The sequence below is a fragment of the Bombus fervidus genome, chromosome 17 (assembly GCF_041682495.2).
Source record: "Bombus fervidus isolate BK054 chromosome 17, iyBomFerv1, whole genome shotgun sequence".
Taxonomy (NCBI): domain Eukaryota; kingdom Metazoa; phylum Arthropoda; class Insecta; order Hymenoptera; family Apidae; genus Bombus; species Bombus fervidus.
In genome coordinates, this window is record NC_091533.1 from 3908321 (window position 1) to 3925970 (window position 17650).

At 30.9% G+C, this 17650-nt stretch overlaps 2 protein-coding genes across 16 annotated transcripts in view; both read right to left on the reverse strand.

Moving 5' to 3' along the window:
• Window positions 1-5380, reverse strand: part of LOC139996019 (FERM, ARHGEF and pleckstrin domain-containing protein 1) — a 28821-nt gene extending 23441 nt beyond the window's left edge. Inside the window, exons 1-10 of one of the 10 annotated variants that reach the window (XM_072019990.1) lie at window positions 5225-5361; window positions 4033-4309; window positions 3229-3333; window positions 2928-3150; window positions 2719-2842; window positions 2541-2628; window positions 2312-2467; window positions 2061-2221; window positions 1880-1954; window positions 341-483 (exon numbers count right to left, since the gene is read on the reverse strand). In XM_072019990.1, the coding sequence (XP_071876091.1) occupies window positions 341-483; window positions 1880-1954; window positions 2061-2221; window positions 2312-2467; window positions 2541-2628; window positions 2719-2842; window positions 2928-3150; window positions 3229-3333; window positions 4033-4218 (1261 nt within the window). In that variant the 5' untranslated portion in view covers window positions 4219-4309; window positions 5225-5361. Of the gene's footprint in view, window positions 1-340; window positions 484-1879; window positions 1955-2060; window positions 2222-2311; window positions 2468-2540; window positions 2629-2718; window positions 2843-2927; window positions 3151-3228; window positions 3334-4032; window positions 4310-4710; window positions 4935-5220 lie in introns of those variants that run through there. The other 9 variants (XM_072019994.1, XM_072019993.1, XM_072019992.1 and 6 more) reach the window with 9 other exon arrangements.
• A 2157-nt stretch (window positions 5381-7537) lies between these two features.
• Window positions 7538-17154, reverse strand: Sara (Smad anchor for receptor activation). 6 transcript variants are annotated; one of them, XM_072020002.1, is made up of 15 exons: window positions 17062-17154; window positions 16807-16967; window positions 16502-16700; window positions 13978-16224; window positions 13814-13893; window positions 12122-12299; window positions 11465-11683; window positions 11262-11384; window positions 11014-11178; window positions 10794-10953; window positions 10302-10717; window positions 9987-10230; window positions 9804-9924; window positions 9558-9719; window positions 7538-9465 (listed from the first exon to the last, which is right to left on the reverse strand). In XM_072020002.1, the coding sequence occupies exons 3-15, from the start codon at window positions 16557-16559 to the stop codon at window positions 9310-9312; spliced, it is 4329 nt and encodes a 1442-aa protein (XP_071876103.1). In that variant the 5' UTR covers window positions 16560-16700; window positions 16807-16967; window positions 17062-17154; the 3' UTR covers window positions 7538-9309. The 6 variants fall into 6 exon arrangements, with proteins under 6 accessions (XP_071876103.1, XP_071876104.1, XP_071876107.1 ...); XM_072020003.1 differs by having other exon boundaries at window positions 16502-16621; window positions 16807-17079; XM_072020006.1 differs by having other exon boundaries at window positions 11465-11656; window positions 12122-12236; window positions 16807-17079.
• Window positions 17155-17650: the final 496 nt, after the last annotated feature.

Consider the following 17650-nt stretch of genomic DNA (forward strand, 5'->3'; position numbering starts at 1 on the left):
AAGCCTCAGATAATAAACTCCAGATAATCATTTTTAAAAGCGTTCTATTTGCAATACGCTAACTCTACTACTCTCTACTTTTACGATACTTTATGTACGATACTTCAACAGAACTTATGTCAAAAAAAAAAAAAAAAAAAATAAAATAATGCTAGGGGACGAACGAAGAATAAACGATAACACAGTAAATGAAAACGAAAGGAAAAACGAGAAGACAATCGAGAGAAACTGATCTTTTAAAAAGAAAAGAAAAAACATAAAAACGAAACAGAGGCAAAGAGCGGGGGGTATGAAAAAGAAAGCGTTTCTCGTGGAGGTTGGTGTCGGTCATGGTACATACCAGGATCGCCGAGGGGCAGGAGGGGGTGGGCAGAGATGCTGGAGCTGCCCATAAGGGAGCTGCTTGGAGTGGCCCCACGATAGCCTCCCCCCTCCAAGCCCTGCAATGCCCTACCACCGCTAGTCTGCCGGAACGAATTGGACCTGCGAGCAAGAGAGAGTCAAGTTCAGCATCAGACTTAGGCTACCAAATGCCAAGCCTGTCCAGAACTAACTAATATTTTTCACATTTTTCTTTTCCACCTCCCTATCATCTCTTGTAAAATAGTAGCTTTCTCGTTACGCTTACACGGTTAACCATTATCGTTTCAAGGGTCTCCTTTTCTTTTTAAATCTCTTTGTCTCTCTCTCTCATAAACCGTTCCTTTAATACATATGTATTTGTATCGAAGGAAAAGTTGCGTGTCACTCGCGTTCGCGATGCTTGCTACCCTTATATCGCAACCGATATCACGATCGCGGTAAAATGTAAAACAATGTTCAAATAATCAAGTATGCCCTCAAAACGATAAAATAGTACATTAAGTTAAACAGAAAATATACGAGTCAAATAATGGTAATAATAGCAATGTTAATAAGCAATCGTATGAAAACTATCCTTTACACACAAGATACCATATCATCGTTAAAAATCCCCTCCATTATCAGCTAAACATTTGCTCTCGTTGTATTTAATAATTTTCCTACATCCTGTGCTTACAGTTTTACATTCAAAATTCAATGTTTTTGTAAATTAGTTATAGTTTTGCACGCAAACTATTGTTAATGCTACGCGTAAAGGATCTGTGCACGAGTACTCGTTATCTTCGCATGCTCAATTATCGCACACACGGAGATATTCGATAAAAATGTGCACACAAACGGCGATGAATCTATCGGTGAAACACGATGCTTTTCGCTCTAATAGCGCATTATTTAGTAATGTTATCCGACTGTACATCGATATTGCGTGATAAAAAATCATGTATACCTGTTAACTGTATGTACAAGGATGAAATTATTATAAAGGAAGTACGTAATCTCTATGTTCTATTGTAGAGTAGGCTACTACGATGGAGAAATATCTGATTGGTAAAGATTCGATCGGGACAGTGAAGTATGGTAACTTTGCAGTGTGTATCATTAGGTGTTACAACGACGAGAATTAGTGACCACACTATCAAAAATAGGGTACATTGATCATTCGGGTTATCGTGCCTGATGGTGAGCCTGACTCCCCGCCACCCCTGTCCGAACAGGCAACACTGACACACGAAAGTACAAAACGAATAGAGTAAACACTTCGTTCTACTTAAAATTGGAACAACGATAGACATGATAAATACCAATTAATGTCCCGGCAAAAGCAAGACCGTGCCACCTCCCGTCTTACCCACGCAAGATTAGTGCGCTCGTTAATTAAAATATATCTCAATGGTATAAAACCAGCATTAAAAGGGGACAGTACATAACGATACGCATGCACTAGCTACACATTACTAGTGTATCCAAGAATTGATTCAATCATAGAACGACATTTCGCGCTGCTAATCCAACTTACCTTTGAAACGTTTGCCTCTTCACGTAATTGTCCCGAACGAATTCCACGATTTGCTTCTGAGTTTTCCCGCTGTACCTAATAACGCAATATCAAGAAATTTCATTAAATCGGCTTACACGCCTTATTATATGTTTTATACGCATAACATAATATGGAATGTTTTTAGCGCAAACGCGCGTACCTAAATGACGAGCCACGACTAAGAACTCGTGTTTTTTGTCGTACCACTCGTTTCACCACCGAACAACGGAAAAATCCATGATTCTCTACGCATTTTTTCCAAAAATTTTTACATTCGTTGCGTCCTTCGAAAAAGAATTCCACGGTATCCTTGTAATAACCCTACAACCGTTGCGCGAAATAGTTAATTTTCAAACCCGGCTCTTCAGAGATTCGTTTCGACATTATTTGAACGGAATATAATACACTTACGTAACCCTCTGGATGAAGTTTAATTAAAAATCGTTTCCTTTTAAAGCTGATTTTCCTGATTTTAGCCCAACTGAACGTATTTATTTTGGTGAAATTTTGAAAGACTACTATCCCCATATGTGCCACAGCCAGATTCAACGGTACACCCTCGTGATCCTTCGATAACAAATGAAATGCAACAACGATTATATACTCAAGCATAACATAAGTCATATCTTGCGATACTTACTTTAGCTGGATGCATTTTCATCCCGTACAATTCACAGCGACGTGCTGTTTCCAGCAGATTGAGATCTGCTTCTGCCGGTGATTGGCCTCTGTTTACAAAACGTAACATTTTCAGAACGTTGAAATACATATTTCACGTTTATACATATTTGAACAAAGTTAATTGGAAAATATCTTACGCGTGTTTTTTATGATTTTCCATAATGCGACGCTCTAGTTCTTGATCTTGATGAGGCACAAATTTATAAGTCGACAAATACGTATGATCTGGATAATCCTCTATCACATAATCTCCACACTCGGCTAAAATAATTAATCATTTGTCGTAAAACTATTTTACTTAATAATTTGTTTTCATTTATATAATTTTGAAATGAATTATTATTACCCTGCACAATATAACTCGCCATCAAGGCTGCCGTATTATCATTGCATTGTAATAGACCTTGGGCTAAATCCCGTTTAATTTGAAGACAAAATAGATATCTTGTAAACTCTTCTTCTAATTGTGCTGGATCAGGTGTATAAAATTTAACGCAAAATCTTAATATGGGATCTATTAGTGATAATCCAACTTGTCTACAAACCGGCTTCTCTAAATCTAACCAATACTGCAAATAAATACTATGGGTAAATATCAAAATTGTATATACAAATTATTTAACAACACATATTTATCAGCTTCTTACTTTCGTTCCATTAGGTTCCTGGTACTCCAAACCAAAATAATCAGCTTCCAAAAGATGTAACTGTTTGCAAACTTGATCAAATAACACTCTGCCTAAAGCTTTTGCCTAAAATTTAAATAAACTTAAAATAGTACAAGCCTAATTACTTTGATCATAAAAAATTTCCAATGTCACATATTTCAAAATAAAGTTATCACGCTTTAAATTACCCTCTAAGACAACTGAAAATATGCTTTAGATGCACCATATATATTTTATGAATAATCAATACATCAATACATTTACTCCATGCAATATAGTATCACCAATTATCTGCTCCAATTATTCATTTAGAAGTATTACATACGTAGATAGCATAAAGTAAATGATTTTTTGTTATCAAATAAATACAATGACAAACAATAATTTATAAAAATATTTAAAAATAGAAAACATTGTTATAGTTTTGTAAATAAAAAATACGCCAAACTGAAAAAGAACTCCTTTCTATTCTTAGACATTATGGCATATATCTCATACAGTGATTTTATATTAAATTAGTTTAGTAGTTACATTAAAATACTGATTAGTTGAACATGTGACTAAAGATATATAATTGACTCATTACAAAATCAATCTAATATAATTTTTAATATTTATTTCATATACATTAATATTTTGCATTAGTTATAGAAGCAGTTATGATATATTTGACTCAGCGTAAACTTGAAATGAAAGCATGTCACTTGTAATATTTTGTGTCTTACATTTGTAACTACCTCGCCAATGAACAGAACCATTTCATGAAACTATTCTAAAAATTACCTGAACTTGAAACATTGTAATCGTATCATCCAACATCTGCACACGAACAGCAAGCATTTTACCAGCTTTTCTAGGTGTTGTAGGAGGGGTTCTACTACCTCCATCCACACCTGCTGGAGTCGAATGACTATGAGGCATCTTAGATCCTCCACTGCCTTTCATGCTTATACTTTCTATATCATTCATTTTCAGTCATCTACTGTAAACTGTAGGATGACCATCTATAATTTATTTCCTTATGGAAAATTTGATTTATAATTCACTATTACATTGTCATCTGTAACAAGACATTAAGTATATTTACTTAAACAAAAGTATATTTATTTGCTTTTTCTAACAAAAAACAGATTGGGTTAAATATAATATATCTTTCGAGTAAATATTACATTGACATTGACAACATGCAGTAGAAATGATTAAGCAAGAAACATTTTCACGAAAAAGATACACGAAATTTTTCTCTATCCTCTAGATCTCAAAGTAATCCTGTATCTACGCAGTATCGTGAAATCTTATACAGATTACATCGGATCGTCTAAAATTCTTGAGAAAGTACGAAAGATGTAACGATATGAAGACGAGAAAAGTCACAAATATCAAAAGTCAAATATTATGATTTATACAAAAAGCGATCGGTCGATCCTACTTATGCTGTATAATTTCAAAAAAATTACTAACGTTTGTTTACATAACTTACGACTATGATGTGTGCTAAATGTAAGTGTTATTGACTTATTATTCGACAATCCACTCTAGAAGTATCTCACCGAGAAGTTACGATGTTACGATGTTACGTCAAGCCTATGATTATACCGATTATACTACTAATCGAACAGTGCTAATGGAATACGTTAAGAGATTGGCTGTAGTTAAAAGGGTTGAAAGTGTTGATTTGTCGATCAATTAATGATCTTAACATTCAAATATATACCGATATTCTGAACTATAGTTTTGTCGACCGTACTCCGCTATTAAATTTCTTCTATGAGACATGAATTTCCAATTGAAATAAATAGATAAATCAATTTAAATTGTCTTAAGAAATGAGAAATAAAAGACCCATAGTGATGCATCTTAAATATACGAGAAGTGATACGAAGAGAAAAAGGCGGGGCCTAGGATCTTTAAAGGGAAAGAATCAATCAAACTACATTATGAAGTAACAGAAAATGTTGGATTCTCTCGTACATACGTCTGCCGGCTTAATAAGACCAGTGGCAGCACGCCCCAATATACAGCAACGTTGAGTTCATTGATCACTAAACACTCATGCACCGGCACTCCCGTTGTATGTAGAATCGTCTTCGCGATACTCCTAATATTAACAGAGAGGAAATGAGAGTGCTCACGCTTATGCTCCTGGTTGTTCCCAGACTAGTGCTGCACCACGCGACCAAGTGCTGAAGGAAACGAAAGTTAACGTATACAAGAACCTATAAAAGTAGGGATCTACCCTGTTTGGTTGCAATTTAGCATATACAAGAACCTATGTATTTAAGCTTAAAGTTAGGGATCTGCCCTATTTGGTTGCACATTAGCATAGACAAAAACCTATTGAGTTCCGTGCTACAATAACCTATTTAATTGTACGGTTCTACGGAAAAGTTTGTATCTACTTAAAAAAGGCTATAAAAAAATATTTTTTTACTTTATAAACATGATGTTACTAAAGAGTTATATAATTTTCAAAGACAATAAAAAAAATGTCGAGCTTTCCCTGTCGACAAGCAAAGATTAGCCGAAGAAATTATTGAAAAATACTTAGTAAACGTAAGAGTAAGAGAGGCATCATCTATCAATGATTCATTAATACGATACACTGGCCGGCATTTTCCTATACGGTTACCTCCAACACTAAAAAGGGGAAGGAAAACATCAAAACGATGCATTATATGCTTATCTATGTTAGTTCGAAAAGAAACAGTTTTTAAATGCGATGTTTGCGATGTAGCATTATGTATGGATCATTTAAAAAAAAATACCATGTTAAATAAACTCTAAGAACTATTCGAAAGTCATTTACTTTAGAAGTTAATAACAATAATAAAACTCCCGATATACGGCAGTGCGCGGTGATACCGTCAGTTGAACGACGCTGATGTCTGAACAGAGTAACTTAAGTAAAATCATGATTCAAATGAGTTACAAAAACGATAAAAATAAAAAAAGCCAATTGACTATAAACAAGATGTAAAGACATGGAAAACGTAACAACATATATATGTAACCACGAATCTAACCACACTTTTTATCCATCTTTCATTCATTACTGACACAAAATTACTAATTCTATGAAAATTTAAAAAATAGCCAATCTGAACTTCCTACCAAAAACATTATTTTTAAAATTATAGGAAATTCTGTCAATATTGGTTGCGAAAATTTCATTTCAGAAGAAAATTGAAAATTTTTACGAAAATTTAACATATCTGAATTTTTTACGGAAAAGATACGGGAGTCTGGGAGAACGATGGCACATACAAACTAGGGTTAGAAATAGTGCAAAATGTCAAAATATAATAATTTATTAACAGAAAACAAAGAAAATAAACAATACATTTACAAATATTAGATATACTTAATATGTATGTGCATCTCTATACCAATAAACCATCCTATAAAGGAAAACCATTCAAAATGTTTGAGTCAGACACTTGTATTATTCAAATGTAAATTTCTGCCTTCGAAAAAATTTTAACTGCTCTTCGGTTTTCCTTTTGATTCTTGAGACTTTCGCCCTTCTTTCTTGATATCTTCTCGGGTGCGAATCCTTCCTCAGCTTTAACGGAAAGCTTTCTTTCGAATGCTTCTAGAATCATTGTACGAATTGATTCTTCAGAAACTATGGAATTCGGAATACGACTGTTCTCTGGGCTGACTTCATAGTGATCATAGTGAAGTTTTGCCTTACCTTACGAATATGAGAGTTTCCGCGGTCAGCAGGAATCGGAATTAGTACGTACTAAAGAAAAAGAATACGTGGTTCTATGCCGACAATGAGAAAATATTCATGTCAGTACAATTAACACGCCAAGTGCCAAGAATTAATGTTAAATCTAAAACATTACCGTGTATAAAAAATATATTAAGATTATTGCATCATTCCACTGATCCATTATCGTTTGAAAAGGAATGTTTTCTTTTCTTCTCTAAAAAATATGTAGTAAACAATTAATTTCTCTTTCTTAGGCAACTTACAATTAGTTTCATTGTTGCGCGATTTTGCCATTCTCATACTTGTCTACTTTGGATAGGAAAGTAGATATAAACTTTTCCGTACGACCGTACAATTAAATAGGTTCTTGTAGAATGGAACTCAATAGGTTCTTGTCTATGCTAGTGTGCAAACAAACAGAGCAGATCTATAACTTTAAGCTTAAATACATATGTTCTTATATATGTTAAATAGCAACTGAACAGGGTAGATTCCTACTAATTGATAGGTTCTTATATATGCTAACGTTCATTCTCTTTTAAACGTGATAAAAATATGAACACAAAAACGTTACCCACACAATTTTTTCTTTATTTATTTACATCACTTTCTATTGCGAATTACAAATTTTAGCTTTTTTGTCAACTTGATCTGCATGCTACATTAACAAATTACATAATTTAATTGTATACAATTCCTTGCAGTCAAGTAAATTTGTTGCAATTATACTCTTAATTTCTATATTCAATTTTTATCATGTTAAACAGCTTTTTAGACAATCTTACAATACAAGCAATAAAAAATAAAATTCTGCACTCTTAAAATATGTGGATTTTCTTTTCCCAAATTTTTAATAACAAATATAAACATTTATATATGTCGATAATCACATTGCTTACAACAATATAGAAGTATGTGTTATTCACTATCTTGCTAATTGAAACTAAACGTTATTATAAATTTCTGGTATTTCAATATGTTTCGATACCGTACGATATCGAAACATCAAAAAATAAAGATTCAATCTAATTTCTAAAACATTACAAGATAGAGCAAAGAAAGAAAATTTACAGACTAAATCACAAAAATACTATATCATAAGTTAGAAGAATGTTTTATCTACTGATTATTGTTAACTATTTTCAAAAACGAAATGTATGCTTTGACAATAAAACAAACTTACATATTTCAGCTATCATACATACATATTTACAAATTATTATTAGTAGTTACTATTATCAATATTCGTGTCATTAATATTCCCATATTTAAATTCTTTCTATTGAAATATCATAGAGTTTGTTTCCCTGTTAAGGTCAACATCAAAGTACAAAAATTTCACCTAACGTAAAAGTTACAAAATTTGACAAAATTTGAACATTATTGAAAATTAAACAAATATGAGGAAATTTCCTGAATCAATTTCTTATCTGCAATGTATAAATTATATTGAATCAAATTACGCAATTTCTTTTATCATAGTCACAACATTTAGTTTTCAACCTTAAGCCCTTGATTAATTATTCAAAATACAACAATTTTTATCTCATCATTGTATCATTATTTGTATCATTTCTATCGATATTTAATAATATTTAACATACATATATAAAAAAGAAAATTAATTTGAAATGTTAAAAACTATTTTGTTAAAGAATTCTTACAATTTAAGATTTTGTTCTTATTAAATTATGGAAATATAAATAAGAATCTTTCAGGTTATTACATTAATATTTTTAATACTCTTTTGACAGAAAAGTACTATTAACTATCGTTATACACATATTACACGAATAACAACAAAACAGATATATTTACACAATAACAAATAATGGTACTTCATTTTGATTTTACTCGCAAAAAATTTTCCATCGATATTTATTTTTTATAAAATTTATATGTGTATATATATATATACATATATACATATAAATATATATATATATATATATATATATATGTCATATACAAAAATTGCGATATCAATGTTCTTTCCTCGTAAAAAGCAAACAAATTTGAGTTTCAAAAGATTAAAGCTAATACAATTTAAAACAAATTTCATTATCTATTTAACTTTAAATTTCATAATTTCTCTCTGTTATAATTATATTCAAATATGATTCGATATATATTTCTATAATATAAGCGCTGTTTTTGTGTATCATTATAGATGGATAGTATTCAGATAGAAAATATTTTCCGCTCAAAAGATCTACTTTTTAGTGGTTCCACGAGTTTTTTAATTATACATTTCAGTCGTGTACGAACATCACGAGCTTTATATTTCTATTATGTTATATTAATAAAATCGTTAACAAAACAGGAGCGAACGGAGCAAGGGTTCAATCATCGAGTATGTAAAAAATTAATTCAAGCACAATATGCGTATCTTGACTACTTTGCGCTGCTTTATGCAGAACTTGAATTAATTCGTTGTCTAAACTCTTCATGTAGATTGGAGGCAATTTCATACCTTCGCTACCGGCTTCATAACCAACCTAGTATTATTATAATTATTTTAAATGACTAAAATCTGATTATTTTTTCACACTTTATAGAAGAAGCTTATAAATTGTCACATTAAACTTACATTGTCAGGATGAATAGTTGTTCTTACACCAAGCTTTGTTAAACCAGCATTGGCTAATAAGTCCAATAACTTCACTAAGGCTGTACATGTTGCTTTCGCTATATTTCCTGATAATTTATTTATATCCACCGGATCATGAACACCATTCGGATGATCATCGGACTTTAAAAAGATAACATTCTATGTTATATATTATAAATATAATAAACAATTCAGAATTTATATCATATTTTTCTCTAAACGTACATTAATGATAAATACTTCTGTCCATCGTATAAATCTACTCGTTCCTTTATAATCAATACCATTGTGTATTCGGATTGAAGGAATACCATCCATAGGTCGTCTATCAATAGGACTTTTTACCCTGAAAACACGTAACATAGACTTAAATAGATGATTATAAATAATTATTACAGTAACACTTACCCCACATTGAATTGCACGTCATTATCGACCCACTTTATGTTCACTGTTTCATCTGGCTCGGGTGCTCCTTGTCGACCACATCCGATCGAAAAGTCTTGCATATTTTTTAGAGCTGCTTTCAAGGCTTCCATTTTCTCTGGCATTATTTCTACCATTAATCCATCCTCAACTATGCTAGATTTCGCTGACAAACCCATCGATGATTTCAATGCTCCGTTTATCACGATAAAACTAGTACCTGTTACTGTATCGATTGAACAATTACTTTCAAAATATTCAAATAAATGCATAAATAAGTAAAAATCGAATACGTACTTGTTCTTGGATTATTATTGATACTTATGGCTTGCGTTTGATAAGTGCTTTCATCACCGGTGTTAGTTTGTATACAGACTAAATGTGAGTCAGCAGCGATACTAAAATTTGAAGCGTATGCTAATACATGATCATTCGAATTATTTAAACCTTTGATCACTTGATCGTATCGATTTCTCGGAAACATTACATCCGTCATTCTGTTTCTTAAGTGAATTGTTAGTCCCCTCACACTTGGTAACGTGTACGCAAAATTTCTGAAATCCGCTAAAACCTTCATAACTGTATGTCCTATTTCAAAGTATAATGCATCCCGAAACCGAACCGAGAACAACGGGCACGGATAGTAACGATATTCTGCGCCCAGTCGTAAGACAAGGCGTAACGGAAATACTTTCGCCCATGGTGTTTCCCACCTATAGATATCAAGATAGTAAATTGATTCATTTTCAATAGCCATTAAATTTGCATTATACCTTAAAAAAAACAAACCTGTGGACTAGGAGGCCAAATAGGTACGGGCCAGGAGGTAATATAATTTTTTGCAAGCATTGCGATGTTTGTCGAATAAACAAGAACCCTGCGTGTTCCCGAGAATCCAAGAAATTTCCTCCCTGGTATATTAAAAATCCCAATTCGGACACAATGTTTCCTGCATGAGATCAAAGTAACGTAGCATTGTAAATTAATTAATATAGAATATAAATAATACCTTTCATAGCTTCGAGACGTAATTGGTTAATAAAAAGGAGCAGATCCTTAGGAACCCGGGTTTCATCAGGTAGTACCTCGATTAATAGTATAATTTCATCTTGTCCGACGCAATCCAATCCTTTCGAAGTTACATTCCAACATGTTTTATTAACACAACAATTTACTACAAATAATAAATTTATTAGTAATTGTATAATATCTGAAATTTAATTTATACCTAATATAACACCTTTAATTTATACTTACAAGTCACTATTTTGACATACGCATAGAGATTTCGATTAATCGCAAACATAACAGGTGGTTCACATTCATTTTTCAGCGTTTTGTATAAAAGATTCTCGTCCGTTACAGCATGATATGATACCTCTGATTTATATATTTGAACATGTTTATGTAATACAACATTAACATAGAACTACTATCCTGTAAATAAGATTATTACTTACGTCCTTTATGTATCGTTACTGTTGGTGGAAGTGCATTAGGGTCTTGTGGCACATAACTTTCTGTATTTGGGTCAAAACGTGGTAGGTTCTGTTTCTTGACAGACGTACTTGGTGCAGATGAGCCAGGTGTTGGTATTCTCTTACTACCAGATTTCCGGTATGGTGGTTTCAAATCCCACGACATGTCTAGTTCTGTCAGGTCACAGCCAGGCCTTATTCCTGTGTTTTAGTTAGAGGTGCATAAAACCAAAACAAACAGGAAGGAACAGGTCCAGCGTAAGGGTGAAATATTTGAAGGAGGTGAAAAGTAAAATATAATAATAACTTGGACAGAGGAGTGTAACTTTAACTCAAAGAACTAAAAATATTATAATAAGGTATGTTAAGAGTAAAGTGTAAAGAGTTATTACATAAAGTTGTTGTAGATTTGAATAATATATATTAAGCATTAAGTGTTAAATATTATACAGCTATCTGCAGCCAGAAGCACAGTTCTAATATATCAACAAAAATAATTTTTGTGATAAACCAAATCACATATTTGTAAGGCATATAAAAACTGAAATATTAACTTTCAATAAAGACAAATTCATTAGCAATGCATTTCTTTTGATTTAAATAAATCTAAATAACATAATACTTATGACCTTCACTCACCATCACTGAACATAACAGATTTTGAAATTTCAGGCCGACTCTTTGTACCATCTTCCCTTTTAAGGACTCCAACAGGTACCATAACCGTAGGAGGTGGAGGCAAGCCGCCAGCTAACTGTTGCAAGGGTGGTATAGTTGAACAGTACTCCATGGGATTATTTGGATTAGGCTGTCTCCCCTATAACCATTTGTCGAATACTCCTAACATTCACATTTATTTCTTTATCCAGCAAACACAAGCCATGCACATAAAATATCATAGTACTTTTCTGTTAATTGTATTTTAATTATGTTTCAATATAATGAAATTATGTTTCACTAAATATCTTAAAAATCTTATCTTATCTTAGAAATATTAACATTAAAAAGGAATTTGTTTGCTTTGAAAAATTCACAAAAAGCTCAAATAAGACAAACAAGCACTATTAGCAGTAAAATAAATAAAATGACAAAGGATATATATGTTTAACAAAATTTTAATGTAATATTTCAAGCAACTATTTGTTAATAAATTTGTACAACTGAATTAATGCGAACTATGAGAAATCTTTCATATTTACTGGATATTAGTTACTATTAAAGTAAGAAGCAAACAAGTCAATTTTCACGAAAATACTACAGTTCGAACACATGCCTTATATTTGCAATGCATGGCAAAAGAAATAAGAAACATTCATAATATACAAAGAACATAATACAAACAGGTAAAATACATTACTATGAATTTATTACCTAAATGATTTAAGAAAAAATTTTAAACAGTAAACATTTATTTTTAGTTGAAAAATATCAAGCTTTTATATCAAATTAGTATCTTCTGATATAAATTTATTCTAACAAGAAAGAAGTATTCAACAAGTTGTTATAGGTGGTCATAAAACTCATACTAATTCACAATTAATTTAAATTAATTCACAAAGTGAAAAGCTTCTTCTAAATTTAATTTGTACATTTATTCTGAATTAGTAAATCCAACAAAATATTTACAAATTAAAAAAGAAAAAATAACGTAATAAAAATTGAAGAAATGTAGAAGATTAATGAGTCTTACAAGATTCCATTGCAAGTTGTTTTCAATAGAAATTAAGAAATTAATAAACAAAAATTTTTATTGAATATTAACATTCATAAGAATGTAGTAGAAATCACAATCAAAGATTTAGTAGTATAATATCTCATATTGCTATTTTTGTAAACAACTGAATCAAATTAATGAAACAAAAGATTATAAACAATTGAAAGTAATTATTCAACGCTATACTAAAATGAAAAATATAATAAGCTACTCAGTATATACTTTGTGTCAGTGAAGAGAGCTCCAGAAGTGTTACCATCAATTATTAATATGTCATAATCCCATTTTGTAGAATTCGTCAATACAACGATATAAACAAATAAATCGAAAACATAAATAAACAAACCAAACATGCAAATATGCAAAATGTAGAACGCAAACAAACCGAAAATATATAAAATAATGTGAAAGAACAATTCGAAGATAAAAACATTTAATCAAATAAATATACATATATTTTTTGACCAGTTTTACAAATCGTGAATAGCCCGTTATAAAACAAGAGTAATACTTAAAGAACTCTTCTCAATTTCTTTGAGAATAATAAAATTTATATATTTACACATAAAAAGAGATTCATAACACTATACATATAAAATAATTTATATCTAACATACCTGGGGTGAATTGATATCATTATTATTCATACATGTGGAATAACCAGAGGACCATTCTCCCATACCCTGTTCAGTTTCAGCTAAAAGCATAAACGTTTTATTTCCGAATACTATAAAGAAAAATGTTAAAATAATTCAAATAATATTAAATTGAAGAAGGTTACCTTTAGTAAGAAGCTGATAACAAGAAACACAAACGCGTGAATCAATGTTTCCTTGATATTCTAATTTATATTTCATATTGCAACATTTATTACATAACACTTTTCCGCATGCCCGACAATGATGTCGTCTTTTGATAACGGTAAACTTAACATCACAGAGCATACAACTAGGAGCATCGCTATCTGGAACCCAGAATGGTGGTTGTTTTCCCAGAACTGAGCCAGATTCCGGTAAAGAATTCTCTAAAATATCCGGCGAAGATCCTTGCTCCTCTTTTATACCATCAGTATCTGATTGAACTTGATAAGATGGTGTATCACTTGTAGAACCAAGTACTTGGTGTTCTGTGCTATTGTTTGACAAAACAATATCCAATGTTTGGGGACGTACTGGCTTCTCTGAATCATTGCTAGTATCACTTGCATTTGGTCTTGTGTAAACATCCACAGATGTAGATATTACATCATCATTATGTTTTGTCATATCAATTAATGTATTTAGCTCAGATGTCGTTGAAATTCTTTCTTCCGAAATATTATCAATATCGCTTGGCATTTTTAATTCACAAGCTTGATTATATTGCGTAGAATTTCCTTTCTCCTCTTTTAATTGTATCTCAGTTCTGCTATCATTTAGTGATCCTTGATTAATATTTAAATTATACGTAGGATGTTCTTGGCTGTCCTCAATATCTTTTGTATCAGGCACGCATTCATTTTCTAATTTCATTTTATCATCTTTAGCTACATTAACTCTATGCAACAATTTTAATTCTTTACTTGGATTACTTAAAATATCTGTGTGTTTATTTAATCTGTCTTCATTTAATCGATCATCAGATTGTTGTACATTTTGCTTCATTAATGCAGTATTTAATAATTCTTTACCCGTTTCCTTTTCCTGACAGTCAGTTACTGAAATGTTTTCTATCCTTTCATTCAATTCTGATTCTATCATTTTGCGAGATTCTACAGAAGTATCTGGGAAAACTTGGACATTTTGCTTATTTTCATCTTTTTGATCTTGAGAAACATTCTGTGCTGTATTTGTAATATTTTCATATTTAATGCAGCTTTCCCTTAATTTCTCCTCTTCTTCTAATTCGGCTAAATATTTGGTCAATTCATCTTCTGATAAATTATCAATATTACTAAATCCAATTGGCTTACATACTGAATTTAAGCTGCTCCTATGTTCCTCACTTGTACCAATATTTTTTACGCTTAATTTACTTTCATTATCTTGCAATTGTGTTGTAGACTCATTTTCATAATAACCATCTTGTATATAAGTACACTCAAGCATAGAATTTTTTTCCTGATCTATCCTATCAGAATTATAGTTATGTGTTTTGTCATTTTTAATTTCTGCTTTATTACTTAATTCAATACAAGCTTCATTTAGAGCAACTTTTTCAGGAAGGTCTGTTTTGCTTTCCAATGGTTTGAAATTTGTTACATGAACGTTTTTTACATCCTCTTTAATGTTAGTTTCATATGTAATTGGTAATTCTACCGTTATGGGTATTGTGGCATCCTGATAGCTTGAAACAGGAATTTCTCTAGTTGTATCAGGTATATCAACTGTCTGTTTATGTGGTATACTTTCATCACTACCTTTAGCATTGCTCTGAATTATCTGAGGTACCTTAGTCTCTAAATCAGATTGTATTTCTGAATCATTTAATACGGAATGAATGCAATCTGAACTTCCAGGTGGAGCATTAATGTACTCATTCAAACTGCTGAAAACGTTGCTAACACTAGGTTTCAGATTAGACTGGTTCAATTTCTTATCATACCTATTGTCAATCTTTGGGCTGTTGTTACTATTTTGTTGTTTTTGTATTACCTTTTGCGATATATCATTATATATTGCTAAAGAAACCTGTTCAGAATCATAAGATGAAACAGATTGTTTTTGTATTGACTTATTATCGTTTGTGCATTCTTGTGTATAAAACTGATTTACATCTGTATTTTCTATTGTTGTCTGTTCTGTACTATAATTAAGATTCTCAGAAACTATATCACTTTCATTAATACATTTGTTTTTTGTGTTTATTTGTTGCAAGTCTTTATGCCTTTCTATAGGTAATATAATATCAAACTCTTTATTAGCTTTTTTAGGCTCTATTAGAAGATAATTATAACCTTTTAAAGCTGAAGGTTCTAGATTACATTTAACTGAAGAAGATGACGCATTGTTTGTTGAAAGATTATCAGATGCTATTTGCTCTGCACAGTCTGAAATTTGTATTCATTATATTAACATTAACAAATATGTAACATTAACAGTATCGAAAAATAAAAATATCTCTATCAGACATGAAATTATTTAAAAAAAAAGCGAAGTTATTTATAAATCAATTTTTATAAAAAAAAAGAAATTATAGAATTGAAATTGTTTTAATAGAAAAATTATTCTACTTAGAAAAAGTTATCAAGAAAACCAGGATTAAGAACTTCATAGAATCTCGAGTATATTTAAAACAGAGATAAAAACAAACTAAATAAATTTTACCTTCGTTAAATTCGAAATCGTCCAAAACCTTGTCCAAATCAACAGCAAATTTTTCCATTGCGTCGTTAATGTTAGCTACGCCAATTCTGAAGTCATTGAATGAACATTCCTATCCAACTTCTGATAATGGTAAATACGATTCCATTAATGGTATCCGTTCGAACGAAATGTACGACGTAATTTTAGAATTTTGTTGTAGCTAATTCATCGAAAATATTGAAATATTGAAATATGAAATGTGAAAAAGTATGATCGATGACAAGTTACATGCACGATATTCTTAATCTTTCAAAAAATTTTCTTACAGTGAATCACTGTCATTCCGCGTGAAGAAAGAATCACTTTGCATTAGGTGTCTTCAATCAGTACATATATCTTGGCAAATCGGTTTCCATTTATTATCCATAATACGCAATCGGTGACATCAGTAAAAAAAAGTGGATATTCAGAATGGCCTTAGTTGCGCCTGAGAAAACGAAACGTAAAAGATCAAAAAAATAACCATAAATTTTTGATCATCACGTGGATTAATTGACAGTGGAATAAGCAATTGTACATACTTATACACTACTTGCCTGTAGAACTGTCATTCTATGCAAACTCAGCAGAGGCAAACGTATCCTATCGATAAATCGAAAAATTTATTCTCTTATTCTCGATTAATCGATTATGTTCGAAAGAATATGAATTTTATAAGTTTTAGCTAGTTTTAGTAATTTGTAATCTTGATTTTGATCTCGACATTATAGAAAAAGATATAATAATTTAGATTACAAAACTTTAAAATAATGTAATTTATTACGATGAAAATTTACTATGATAAGATTCATACTTTACAAAATTTATCTCTGTAATGTAACAATATCAAAAAATGATATCTTTTATAATGAAGATTCACGTGCTTTGCATATAAAATGATTTTAACCATGATTAGTTAAATGTCTTATTATTTTTAGATATCATAAAAAATTTATGTATAAACAAGTATACAAAAAACACATAGGATTCAAATATTATAAACTTTTTTATTTGCCGAAATCTTATAGTTTTCGACATGTAAAATCTAATTGTTCGAATGTTAAATTATGTAAAACTAGTCATTTTTGGGACATTTTACATGTTACTTTGACACCATATTGACTTATTTCC

Bases quoted from the DNA above. Each gene is read 5' to 3' on its own strand.
- Sara (XM_072020002.1), bottom strand. From the start codon at position 16,559: ATGGAAAAATTTGCTGTTGATTTGGACAAGGTTTTGGACGATTTCGAA. The intron at 16,225-16,501 runs GTAAAATTTATT...TACAAATTTCAG, and splicing joins CGATTTCGAATTTAACGAAG to ACTGTGCAGAGCAAATAGCA. The intron at 13,894-13,977 runs GTAACCTTCTTC...TTATGCTTTTAG, and splicing joins TTATCAGCTTCTTACTAAAG to CTGAAACTGAACAGGGTATG.